This window comes from Solanum lycopersicum, chromosome 6 (assembly GCF_036512215.1).
Source record: "Solanum lycopersicum chromosome 6, SLM_r2.1".
Taxonomy (NCBI): Eukaryota; Viridiplantae; Streptophyta; class Magnoliopsida; order Solanales; family Solanaceae; genus Solanum; species Solanum lycopersicum.
Genome location: NC_090805.1, coordinates 25,519,955 through 25,534,274, shown reverse-complemented (window position 1 = coordinate 25,534,274; position 14,320 = coordinate 25,519,955). Strand labels below are relative to the sequence as shown.

The following is a 14,320-nucleotide window of genomic DNA, read 5'->3' as shown; positions in this document are numbered from 1 at the left end:
CATGACCAAAAACTTATAATGATCATAACGGGTACTAAATGATGCCCTGGAAATATAACATTCCCTTATTTTGAACTTATAGAGCCAGATCTGAGGTCTATTTTGAAAAAAGGGATGCACCCTAAAGCTAATCGAAAAGTCCATCAATTTTTAGAAGATGATAGTTTTTTTTGCTCGAAATCATGTTCAACTGATAGTAACCTCTACACATCCTAAAAGAACTATCTTTGTTTTGTCACAAATAGTACTAGAGTACCCCAAGGTGAGACATTTGATCAAATTAAACCTTTATCTAGGAGATCTTTCAACTGTTCTTTATGCTATTTCAACTCTGATTGTTCCATTCTATATGGAGGAGTAGATTTAGGACGAGATGTAGAAGAATATCTATACTAAAGTCTATCTTTTTAGGAGGGACACCAGATAGATCATGTGGAAAGACATTTGGAAAATCTTTTAATGTGGGAACTATTTAAATGGTAGGTATCTTAACTCTTGAGTCATTAACTCAAACTAAGTGGTACACACCACCCTTGGAAATAAACTTTGTTGCGTTAACATATGAAATGAAACGACATTTAGGCACTGTTGAACTACTTTTTCACTATAAGTATAGCTCATTAGAAATTGAAATTTGAAAACTCAAGTTCTACAATCAACAGAGGCATAACAGGCATAAATCATGTCTATACCTATCTCAATTAAATCGGCCATGGTATTCTTGTGATTTACCGAATTGGGACAATCACAATAGACTCTCTCTACTAGAATAGAATCACCAATAAGTGTACAAATACTTAATAGTACACTAATCTTCTCATGAAAAACATCGAAATTAATACAAACATATGCAGTTATAAAATATAAACTTGCTCCTAGGTCTAGCGAAACATAAACAGTAATGTAAAAGACTTGGATCATACTTGTGACAACCTTTGGTGAATCTTGTTTATCTTGGATACTATTAATGGTTAGCATATAAGCAGTTTTATCCTCTCCCAGTACCGAATGTAGACCCTCTAGGTGCAAATTTATCTCGTGGAGTAACTTAAGAAGACTAGGCTCCATTGCCCCCATTACTATTATCCTTATCATTATTTAGACACTCCCGCATGAAATGACCATTTTGGTCACAGTTGAAACAACCAATGGAGTCCTCACGACAAGTATCCCAGTGGTCGTACCACACTTAGTACATGCATAAGGCTTACTACCCCCTTGCGCGATGCTACCTTGAGAATAAGTAGGTTTAGCTCTGAAACTTCGGATATTGTACTCACCTTTGTTCTTAGATGCAGGTGAACTGGAAGCTGATGGAGTAGGTCCCTTCTATTTATGTTTGAAGGGTGACAAGTTGACATTACTCTTTTGATGTCCAGACATGTTCCGTGGCTTAACTCTTTTATCCTTAAACACTTTTTTATCCCTTATCTTCTCTTTCTCAACCTGTTGTACATATACCATCAACCTCAGTATATCCATGTCCCCAATAACTATGGCTCCCCTTCCCCTTTTGCATGATAGACGAGACAACCCAATAACAAAAAAAGTCACTCTACTCCTCATATCCGCAACCATCTCTGGAGCATAGCGGGTTAGTTTGGTGAACTTAAAAACATACTCACTAACACTTACTGACTTTTGCTTGAGGATAAGGAATTGTTGTACCTTGGACCTTTTTCAGTTCATGGGAAAGAAACACCCAAAGAAAGCCTCCTAAAAAAAGCCTAACTCTCATGTGGTGCATCCTCATCTCTATCCTCTTTCAACAGATTTTACCAAATACTAGCAACAATCTTTAGTTGATATGCATCTAGCTTAACCCTTTTAATATTAACAACATGCAAAACCTCAAAAACCTTCTTAAGCTCCTTGATAAAGGTCTCTGGATCCTCATTAGTTCTCGAACCCATGAAACTTGGGGGATTCATCCATAGGAACTCTCAGATCTTAAACTATCATTCACTTTATGTCTAACTTCTCTTTGTTTTCCAACTTGATTGAACACAACTTGGCTTAACATTTGTATAGCCTTATGAAACTCATCATTGGCAACTTCTGTTTTAAGTTTTACTTCAAGTGAATTAGGCACCCGTTGCTCTTCTACATTTATCCTAAATGGAGGACCTCTGACTGCTCGTATTGAAGGCATGATTATTTGAAAACACACGCAAGAATGAATTAGAAGGATACTTTTTAGATATCAAACTCTAACGCACTAAATGAGTGTGAAATAAGTGAAAAATTTCCCTAATTGTTGTAGGCTCCGAATTATAGATGTGGTGCGCTTCATATCGTAGTGGACTATACACACACAACTTCATAGAATCCCTGAGACTCTTAAACTCTATATATGATACCAAGTTTGTCACGCCCTAAGCCTACATCCTATATTATGATACAGGAACTCCAGAATCATTACTTGGCTCAAGAGAACTCTTGGCCTCTCTTACTTACTATGCATAAGACTTAACTTATTAGGACAATCTCAAAAACATAACTTTAAGTAGGTATAAAACTTAACCAAAATGGAAACTTGAGTCTTTTACAATATCTGAAATGAAAATGTAGAGACAACTAAACTATTAATTGTCTATGAAGTCTTTTAAATAAAGAGGGAGGTAAGGACACAACCCCCGATCATCGTAACAATGAAAATACTGAAACCAATGTAAAAATGAAGTCCATCGGAATTCACAGAGTCTCACCAACTAACTCTGTAGTGCTCAATGGATTAACATTGCATCGCGTACTAATCCTGGTAACCTGCATCTGCATCATAAAAAGATTCAGGTCAACTGGCGCCAGTACAATGTACGAGTATGGGAGTTAGAATGCTAAACAAGATATAGGCGCGAAAAGAATCTAAAAATACACTTACATTGGCTTATGTCAACTTTTGAATAACTTAACTCAAATATAAAGCTATAGAATCTATGCCATATATATAAAACTTATAACATAATTGAAAAAAAACTTACTTTGTTAAAGGAAATTGAATAAAAAACTCAACTTTATTCGTATAAGAAAGTATAATGATTTATGTGAGAGATTCTCTAACCCGCAAAAACCACTATAAGCCTAAGTTGTGATAGAACGTCTTTCGCACACCGTAATAACTTTCAAATACTATGCCTTCATAAATAACTACTTAACTTAGTGGATCCTCTAGCTTATGCCTAAGCATCTTGAGGAATTATCTAAAAAGTATGATCTTTTACTGACCACGATAATTACATGGTTTATGCAGATTTAAGTTAATTTGAACTTGTATCCCCATATAAGAGCTCAATACTACTACAAAATATACTTAGCTCATGTTTTTGTAAATAAAACTCTTTTTTTTAGATAATTATTCAAAACTTAGCTTAAAAGCTCTCTTGGAAGCAATGTTCCCTTTCTTTCTCAAATGTGAAAACATTTAAAACTTCTTGGGAATACTTAGTTCCAACATACTTCTTTGAAGAAATAAACATCAAATATTTACTCTTTGCTTAACTTGGAACTAAAGTCTTAAAACAAAGTAAAAGCATTTGTGAACGACTTTTGAAAACTTTATAGAATTCGCTTGACTTGCTTTTTAACTTCTAAATTTGACTCTTACCTCTTCTTGAATTGAATTTTTGGATTTGATGAATATGATTTGTGATGGAAAGATCTAATGATATTTATGAATGATTTTAGATAGCTAAACTCAAAAAAGGATTAGAAAATAAGTAATTCAATATATATGGGTGGGTCTGCAACGCGTAGAAGCATTTATAATATTTGTTTTAAAACAACTTCTGAGGTAGAACAATTTGTGAATGCTCTATGATGCAAAACCAGTTTCGTGAAATTTAGGAAGTAGGTATACAACGGGGAGGCACTGGACAGATTTTGTCAACAAAGTTTCTCTTTTGTTTTCTATCCCAAATTTTGTTCTTTTCCCCAAATTCTTTTTAGATGCAGATATCCCAACAATTGTATTTAAGAAACAGCTCAAAAATACTCTATATTTCGATGTGATGATATCAAAAACTCCTCAATATCATCCCGAACGACATTAAAATAAAGAAAAAAAATCAAAAACATTAACTTTAAAACACCTTTAGAAGAATACACGCTGAAATAAACATATTTTGCATGTGGGTGAACGAACCCAATGTTATAAAAGCCTCACATACATTTTATGATTGAATCCTCGGTAAAATTCACAACTAGATTGAACGATCTTAACAAATCTTTCCATTTCTTGTTCTTTCTCAAGTTTTCTCCTTTCTCTAACCCCTAGCGTAGATTTCCAAATCTCTATACTGAAAAAACTGATTTGACCCACATTAAACTCCTAAAAATTGATTAAAACAATAGGTCTTTGAAAAGACGAAAGTACCTTTCCAAAATCAAGATTGGACTTTCCTTAATATAACAACTCAACTTCCAACGGGCGTATCTCACTTATACAAACTCTGAATCGCGCACACTCTGCGATGTTGGAAAGATAATCCCAGGATCTTTCCAACCATATCTAGAAACACATATCACTCATCCTGGGCTAGAATTTATGACCATTTGAAGTTGACCAAATCTTAATTTTTACACACTTTTATATATTGTATATTCTTCTCAAATATGACTATTTCCAATTTCTAGCTTCCTTCTAGTTATTTGAATTTGCGAGATGTTAAAATATCTCCAACTTAGGAACATTTTTTCTCGAATGATATTATTCTTACTACGCTAGGGGTGTAACATCATTCAGTGCAAGCACCCATCAAGAAAATACAAACATCAACATGCTTACTCATAAATTAAAGTGTACTAAGAAGAGAATTAGTACCTTGGTCTGCATTTTCTGTGTATTTGAATAGATGTGAATATCTCTTGTTCATATCCTCTTCAACTTTCCAAGTAGTTTCCTCAAAAAATTGGTTCCTCTAAAAGACGTTGATTGATGCTACTTCCTTAGTCTTCAACTTGTGAACTTCTCTATCTAGAATTTGAACAGGAATCTCTCCATAAAATAAGCTATCCTTGATCGCAATATCTTTAGTTGGCATAATAAATGAAGAATCACCCATGAACTTCTGCAGCATGAAGACATGAAATATCGGATAGACCGCTGTTAACTCTTGTGGTAGCTCCATCCATAAGTTACTTTGCCAATCCTCTTAGAAATTTTATAAGGACCAACATACCGGGTACTAAACTTCCCCTTCTTACCAAACCTCATAACTTCCTTAACGGGTAAAACTTTCAAGTATACCGAATAATCTACTTTAATTTCTAACTCCCTTCTCCTAACATTAGTGTAGAATCACTTTCACCTTATCCATAGCTTGATGAACTAAATCTCATCCTATCAACCCAGTTTCACCAACTTCAAACCATCCAATATGAGATCTACACATTCCCCCATAAAGTTCTTCATAAGGATCCATTTGGATGCTACAGTGATAACTATCATTGCAAGTCAACTCGATGATAGGTAGGTGATCATCCAAATTACCTTTGAAGTCGATCACGCACGCCATTAATATATCCTCTTAGGTATGAATGGTGCGCTTTTCTTGATCATCGCTCCGAGGATGAAAAACAGTGCTTAAGTTCACCTTTGAAACCAAGCCTTTCTAGAATAACTCCAAAACTGTGTACTAAATTGTGCACCCTTATCCGATATAATCGAATCAGGGAATCCATGAAGTCTTAAAAACTCTTAAATATATAACTTGGCATAATCCTATGTTGAATGGGTAGTCTTTATCGGCAAAAAATGGGCTGATTTGGTCATCTGATCCATAATAACCAAAATAGAATGTCACGCCCTGAACCTACACCTTAGACGTGGCCGACACCCAATGATCATTGTTAGCTAGTGAACCCTTGGCATGGCTCACTTAACACGGTGGAAGACTTAACTTAACTCAAATATAAAGATGGAACATTATCACGAGAAAATACTTTAAATAATTGTCTTTGCCAAAATGGCGCTCAAGACTCAAAGTTAAAACATCTAACATGTAATATAAAAGCGACTAAATCTGAACTATCTGACTATCTATCTTACTATGAAATCTCTACTACTAATAATATGAATGTTTGGACAAAACCCACAATATTCAATAAGGAAAGTACGAAAGAAAATCAATGAAAGAGTTCTCCGAGATGCAAGGATGCTCACCACAAACTTTAAATTTTCAAGCTGGATCAACCAGGCGCTGGATGTTTTTCCTGGTTACCTGCATCTGCATCATAAGATGATGCAGGACAACTGGCATCAGTACCTTGAATAAACACGAGTATGCGAGTTAGAACGTTAAACAACAACTATTAATCTTGAAAGGATTAAGAATGAGCTAACATTGGCTCAACTCAAGAAGTCATAACTCAATATAAAGCATTAAAGTTTCACATCTACATGCCATTTTTAGGAATTGCGTAAATTCCTTAATTTTTCGTACGTATTAGCTCATGGATATGGTGCCTCAAGCACCAAAATTTCTCTTTCAAAAAATTGATAAGGACATATGTATAGAGTTAAGAAATCATCATGTATACTCAAATTATTTTTTCACATCCATTTCGTCATCTACATGCCTTTTCTAAGAATCACTCAAATTTGTCAACTTTTAGAATGAATTAATTAGACCATTAATCTGGCGCCCGAAATACCCAAATAAAGTTTCTCAAAAACTTTTATGAAGACCTACATATTGAGTTGGGGAACCATCAAATATACTCACATCACTTTTGAATCAACTTTTCCTTTTTAAGAAATTGCGCAAATTCCTTAATTTTTTCTGTGTCTATTAGCCATGGATCAAGTGCTCGGAGAACCCAAAATATTTTTATCATTAAAATTTATGAGGACCTCTGTATTGATTTGGGGAACTATCACGTATACTCCCATTATTTCTCACATCCATATCCGCATCCAGAGGCACTATTTAGGAATCGCACAAATTCCTCAAATTTTTGTTGCTTTTAGGCCATGGATATCGCGCCAAAGAGCACCCAAAAGTTTTTGGTCAAAAAACTTTATGAGGACCTCTTTATTAAATAGGAGAACTATCACATATAGTCATGCCTTTTTTTTCATGCTCATTTCTGCATTCAGAGGCCTTTTTTATGAATTGCGTAAATTTATCAATTTTTCGTATGTATTAGCCCATAGATCTGGCGCCTGTAGCATCCTAATTTTTTTTTGGAATTGCACAAATTTCTCATTTTTTCGTGTGTATTATCTCATTGATCAGGTGCGTGGAGCACCCTAAATACTATTTTCTAAAAACTTTATGAGGACCTCTGTATTGAATTGGGGAACCGTCATGTATATTTACATCAAAATTTTTACTCCCATTTCTGCATCTACAAGCCCTTTTTAGGAATTATGCAAGTTAGTCAAGTTTTCTTGTGTAATTAGCCTATGGTTCTGACCTATGGAGTACCTAAATTGTTTTTCTCAAAAAAATATTATGAATACCTCAATATTGAATTTTGGGATTTATTATGTATTTTCGTACTATTTTTCACACTAATTTTCACATCTTGAGGCCATTTTTTAAAAAGCGCGTAAATTTCGCAATTTTTCGTGTGTATTAGCACATAGATAGATCAACCGACCGAATCGCCTCAAATATATTTCTCTTAACTATAGTTACTTAAGTTCAAGTAGTAGACGGGCGAGGCACACAGTTCTCCTATCATATTTTAAGTAATGTCTCTATATTATGAGTTTGAAGTCAAATGGCAAAAAACAAATTTGAGTAACATTTCTATAAAAAGGGCAATAGAATTAAGTATGAAATCAAAATGGTCATTTGAACAACTCCATCCTAATGTTGCTCTTTAGTGTACATAATAATTCATGATATTGTTCATAATCTTACATACTGTTAGTTATAGCATAGGTTCAGCTAAACTATCTTAGCAGCAGTAATATAGCATAACAGAATATCTGTTCAACTATGTCAGAAGCCCATCAAACCAAAGTAAATTTTTCAATTTTTCGTGTTTATTAGCACATAGATCAACCGACCGAATCGCCTTAAATATCTTTCTCGTAACTGTAGTTACTTAAGTTCAAGTAGTAGACAGGCGAGGCCCACATTTCTCCTATCACATTTTAAGTAATGTCTATATATTATGAGTTTGCCGTCAAATTTAAAAAAAATTGAGTAACACTTCTATTAAAAGGGCCATAAAATTAAGTATGAAATCAAAATTGTGATTTGAACAATTCCATCCTAATGTTGCTCTTTAGTATACATAATAATTCATGAGATTGTTCATAATCTTACATACTGTTAGTTATAGCATAGGTTCAGCTAAACTATCTTAGCAGCAGTAATATAGCATAACAGAATATTTGTTCAACTACGATGGGCTAGAATATCAGAAGCCCATTAAAACCAAAGATTAAACTAGATTTGGTTGGGGCCACACGAACGCCGGCCCCCTCAGCAACAAATTATGACGTACGCTGAACCACTTGGGCCCACCTTAGGCAAGCACCCCTCTAAAGTGCAATGAAGGTCACAAGCCTAGGCCATGGATCTTCACGATCACCCATTGACCCCATTCAGGTAAGTAATTAAAAAAAAGGGATAATGCCCAAGTACCCCCTCAACCTATGTCCGAAATATCAGAGATACACTTATACAATACTAAGGTCCTATTACCCCCCTGAACTTATATTATTAATAATTTTTTACCCCTTTTTAGCTTACGTGGCACTATCTTGTGGGCCCAACGATGGTTGACTTTTTTTTTGAACTAGTGCCACGTAGGCTAAAAAGGGGTAGAAAATTACATATAAAATAAGTTCAGGGGGGTAATAGGACCTTAGTATAGTATAAGTTTGTCTCTGGGATTTCGGGCATAGGTTGAGGGGGTACTTGGGTATTTTCCCATAAAAAAAGATAAAACATAAATTTAGATAATTGTCTCAACGATTGTAGCCTTAGCCAACATTAAAAGATGAACGCACTTTAAGATACAAACTAAATAAAATTACTTCGTGATTAGTGCTCTCAATTCCCAAACTATTACTACTTCCACTCATGTCTATAACTATGGTTCATTTAAGGCTTGTAGAGTTTCATATGATTGTTTTTTAAACTGCTTTATATCTAAAACTAGGATTAGGAAGTTTACCGAGTTCTTCAACTACTAAGTAAGTCGGTATATTTCGCCAAAAAGGAATGATTATGCATTGATTAGTTGCAAGCTAAGTATGCTCGTTACAGTCTTACACAAACATCATCAGTCTAGTTTAAGTCTTTAATTAATACTACTCTTTTTTATCCTAACTTGCATTGCATACCCGATACTCTCATGAAGCCCACACACAAACTTGGTACCCGAGACAACGATGATGATTTGACAAAAATCTCAAATAACTTTTGATGATGAAAACATGAACCAGGTTTACATGCATGTTCCAAAAATAAAATAAAGAGGTGGGAAGAGATCACTCATTAAATAGGAAAACATGTTCAAAACATCAATCCAAGTTATATTGGGAGAAGAATGAAGGTGAACGACTCTTCTGTGGAAAAGTAAGGAGACAAACAAGTTCCCTAAGGAAAAAGATTATTTTTCTAAGGAAAATTAATTTCTTTTCTTGTAGAAGCCGACTAAGGTTTAATCAAACTCTATAAAAGCACAAAGCTAAAGAAGAAAACAATTGTCTTTCGCAAAATCAGAAATCAAAAGAATTTTTCTAGTGAAGGCCAAACATTCAACAAGATCAATAAAGCGGAAGAAATAAGTACTAGAGTTGGGATTTCTTTATGATGTTTTGGCTCATCTTGGAATTAGTGTTTAGGACTTCTTTTCTCAAGTTATCATTCATGGCAAGCTTCCAACTCCAGCCTTTACTGCAATCCATTGTTTTTAATGGAGAGGAAATCTTTGTTAGCATTGGTAAGATAATAGCTACCCCTTGGTAAAAGTTGTCACGTTCTTCACAAGAATTTTGGAGTCTGTAAGGGGGAGGTCATTCAGAATGGATAATATAGATATTGGTGAGACTCTACACATACATTATAAAGTAAGTGCTATCATAGACTCCAAATAAAAATCCACTACCATCACCATCACCATGGAATTAAAGTACATACAATTTCTAGCAAGGATTAACCTTGAAAAGTCTCTAGCCCCAAATGACAGTAATCAGACACTAAACAACAGAGCACAAGTTGATAATGTCATAAGTTGTAGTAAATTTAAAAAGAAATTTAAACAATTTGATCTGACAAGCAACTTTATTTTCAAACTGCTAAGCAGCAGCTACAGTTAATATACATGATCAGAGAAACACGCTTGCATCATAACTTCGCTCTCAAAACATGGCAAGTCCTACAAAAAAGTATAGTTCCAAAATTTAGTAAATTTTTATAACCATATGTCATGGTCATCGATATTAAAAGGGTCAAGTGCACCAAAGGTTTGTACCTGTAAATACACATAGTTTCAACATTTTCAACGATTCCCTCCACCTGACCTAACTGACCTCGCACCAGGATTGCGAGCAAATTGCAGCAATAAGTTTCCTGAATCATGCTTACCAAGGTCGAATTTATAACCTGCAAGATTTAATTAGTTTTACTACGCCATTCCAACAAATTTTTCTGTCATAGATCGGTGTACACCAGAAAATTGTCTGACAATTTTCTTTCAAGCAGCAATCGATTCATTAAATGACGAGTCAAAGGCACATGTAAAGCAGCTTCCACACTTGTATGAAATTTTGAAGACCAAAATTTTAGAATATTCACACAACACAAATTTTGTTTAGTACTCTAGTTAATTATAAATTTAGCATTCATAATTATGAGGTAAAAAGAAGAGAATGTGAAGCTCACCTTGTAAGGCATCCATTGCAGCAGCTGCATGAAGCGGACTCAGAAAATCAACAAAGCAAAGAATCAAGGTATTGGCTCCAGGCTGCATATATAATTAATTAAGTTGATAATCCAAAATAACAGTAGACAGAATTTTTAATCAGAAAATGATGATTTGAAACGTATATATTCTTACATATATTGATGGTTTAGGTACGAGCCTAACTTCTTTGTAACCTCCAAAATGGCGGAATATGTCTGCAAAAATTGATGTAAAGGAAAAAACTAAAATGGGCATAAATAAAACAAGAATCTAATTTCCTCATAAGAAAAGGATACGTGCCACCTCTCTTGTTGTACAGTCCTCAGGCAAACCCTCTACATACAATGTACTGCTAGCATTTGGAGGAAGCATATCTTCTGGTACCATTCCAACATCCTCAATGCCCATAATTACACTAAGTATGGACTCATAGGACAAAGTTTCCTGGAAATTTTACCACTATATTATACCTATACAGTATTACGTACGGAACTAACCTCAAAAGAAAATAAAAACTAATTACCCCAGTACGGAGGTAGTGTTCATAGGATGCTTCGATAGAAGTTGTGCTTCTAAATCTCATCATTTCCCATTCATCATCACTGTCATAATAGAAAGGACTACTTGGAGCTTCTAAAAAGGGGAAAATCAGCACAAACAAATATCATTTAGCACTGAAACCAAACAAGAAAAGAATAGTAAAATTAAGTGCAACAAATATCAGCATCATAACCAAATAAGGCTTAGTATATATGTATTAAAAAGAATTCCTAAATATTTATATACATATATGATTGTGAACTTAGTAATCTTTTTAGTGCTTTTCATGATTTAGACCCCCCCCCCCCTCTCTCTCTTTTGATTTTGTTAAACATATTTTTCATTATTTTTTCTACAATTACTGTAATGCTACAAAAAAAAGATAATTATAGATTTTTGTGATCTAACTTAGGTAGATAATTAAGTTTGTTAAAATTGAGTTGTATCAAGAAGTGAAGATAATAGTTTGATAAATTATATACTAAAATCGTATTATATAATAATTGAATTATTTTACTTGAAATTTAGTGCAATAAATTAAAGTTGTTAACCTACTTCGAGAATCATTCTCATGAAAAAACATGAGCTGTAATCAGTGGTCGATGCAGAATTTTAACTAAATGGATTCAAAAAATAAAAATTCAGTGCATGAAATTTGAACTTGAAAGCTCAAGATAAATTTTAAACCCCTAAATCTTGAGTAAACCTCTAATCTTGTGTTTAGGCGATTCAAAATAAATTTATCTATATATATATATATACCCTAGAAAAAACCCCTAGATCCACCCTTTGATTGCTAAAATCTCTATTTTAATATCGATTTTTCTTGTATTTTGAAGAATTTTTTGATACATATATTAGCATTTCAAATTGAAGATTTGCTTATATGTATTGTCATTGTAGAAGGTCTACTTTAGTCTTTCTTTAAAATGTGTGCTAGTCTTTCTTTCTTTATAAAATGTGCTCTTCTTTGGTGAAGCAAACACTTCGCTTCACTCAAAGTGAAGCAAGACATTGTTGATTTTATTCGCTTCATGCTCCCTTCAACAGTAGTTCTAACTACCTAGCCCTAATTTAAACTCTCTTGGACTATCGTCTTTTATCATCATATGCCCATGACGATTGAAATCATTTCCTAGCTATCTTGCAGCACATCAGGGACAGATGATTTGTTTATGATGCAGGAATCGTTGCTAACATACACGAATCCTTGCTAGTATCGAGGTGACAATGTGATCGAATTCTCTCCTCTTTTTAGTTAGTTTTACAATGACTGTCAATCTCAATGGGATACTATAGATTCACCAAATAAGCCTTTACACCAAAGGTTCATCTAATGTATAAAAGCTACTAAAATATCTCTAATATTCAGCCCAAAGAAATTGCATTGCCTTATTCACGCGCACTACAAACATATACTACAACTTTGTCTTTTATTTCTTCCACTTACTTCAGTAATACCAAAGACTTTCTCGATGAGTATACAGGACATTCTTGGTGATTATTCTAAATTCCTATCATAACTATATTACACCAACCACAACAAAAAGCATAAAAATTAAGTTTTTAATTGAAAAGGCAAATGAACAAACTCTTTTTTCAACAAGCCATAAAATTATGTTTTGACTGATTTAATAAACCCTTGTATCTACAAGTCATAACAATTAAGTTTCTGACTGAAAAAGTATATGAATAAATCCTAGTTTCTACAAGTCATAAAAATTAAATTCTTAACTAAAAAATAAATGTCAAAACCCTAATTTCTACAGATCCGCCCTATTGAGCAAAAAATATGTAGAAATCCTAATTGTCTCTTCTTTCTCAATAGGATTTTAAACAGATACAAAGTTGATTTGATACCATATTCGTTGAGAGGGATTTTCGGAAAGAGAGGAGTAACATCCGGCGACATCACTTCCAGCTGAATAGTGTTGGTGTCCTTTCGGTAAGCACCCGCCGCCATATGTTAGTCCACCTGAGAGAAAATGAGTTTTCACTAAATTTGAAAGAGAAAGGAAAAGGAGTGCTCACTATTTAAGGAAAGACAAAAAATGCATTGTAAAGAAAGATCCTCCCAATTACAATAATGAATTTACTTAAAAGGAAAATCTTCTATATTAAGTAAATGTAGAAGTATGACATGTTGCAAAGTGGCAGCCAAATGTTAACAAAATTGGCGATGATTGTCTAATTGAAAAATTATGCATATTGAGATACACTCTGTAAATAGAAAAAAAATCTTTATTATTTTACTTTTTTATTTCATATTATTACTTTTAGATTCATGTTATTAACATGCGATTCAAAGATTAAAAATAAAATATATTCACAAAATCATTTTAGGAAAAAGGTTGAATGAATAACTCTCTTTATTTATTTTTAGTATAGGTATAAATTTCTTTTCACAGTAAATCATTTCAGGAAAACTTAGAATGACTAACCATCCATTACTCATCTCTAATATATGAATTTTGTTCACTTTTTTCATTATATTTGAATATGGCAAAGGAAATTTATGTAAATTAAATAGTCTGTAAACGTAACAAACCTAATCTTGTAAATAAGTCAATTTCAAGCGAAAATAATTCTTTTGTTGACTATTCATATATTAGCTAAGATAGAGATTCTATCCTTAATTATTTTTAAAAGTTTTTTTTTATTATTACACTAGTTTAATAATAGTTCTTCTATTTTCCAAAGATGATAAATTTGTATGAACAACCTATACATGATATATACAAAAATTAGCTAAAGTTTATTATTCATTTGTTATAAACTATTAAAATACTTAATTTATGGGTCAATAGTTAGTTAAATAGCAATTTTCAATAGATTATATTATTTCACAATGCAAATTATGTAACATGTAAGCAACCGCCAAATTACACGACAAAGAGAGAAATATATGAGC

The 14,320-nt window shown here is 33.3% G+C and overlaps 1 protein-coding gene and 1 non-coding gene across 2 annotated transcripts; both read right to left on the bottom strand.

The window, feature by feature from the left end:
- Positions 1-8,412: 8,412 nt before the first annotated feature.
- On the bottom strand, positions 8,413-8,572 carry LOC112941751 (U1 spliceosomal RNA). The gene has a single exon (XR_003247323.2). It is a non-coding gene; the product is annotated as a U1 spliceosomal RNA (small nuclear RNA).
- A 1,463-nt stretch (positions 8,573-10,035) lies between these two features.
- On the bottom strand, positions 10,036-13,460 carry LOC101252189 (RNA-binding protein 1-like). The gene is made up of 7 exons (XM_010323713.4): positions 13,270-13,460; positions 11,393-11,502; positions 11,166-11,313; positions 11,023-11,084; positions 10,848-10,929; positions 10,438-10,568; positions 10,036-10,341 (listed from the first exon to the last, which is right to left on the bottom strand). The coding sequence occupies exons 1-6, from the start codon at positions 13,370-13,372 to the stop codon at positions 10,465-10,467; spliced, it is 609 nt and encodes a 202-aa protein (XP_010322015.2). The 5' UTR covers positions 13,373-13,460; the 3' UTR covers positions 10,036-10,341; positions 10,438-10,464.
- Positions 13,461-14,320: the final 860 nt, after the last annotated feature.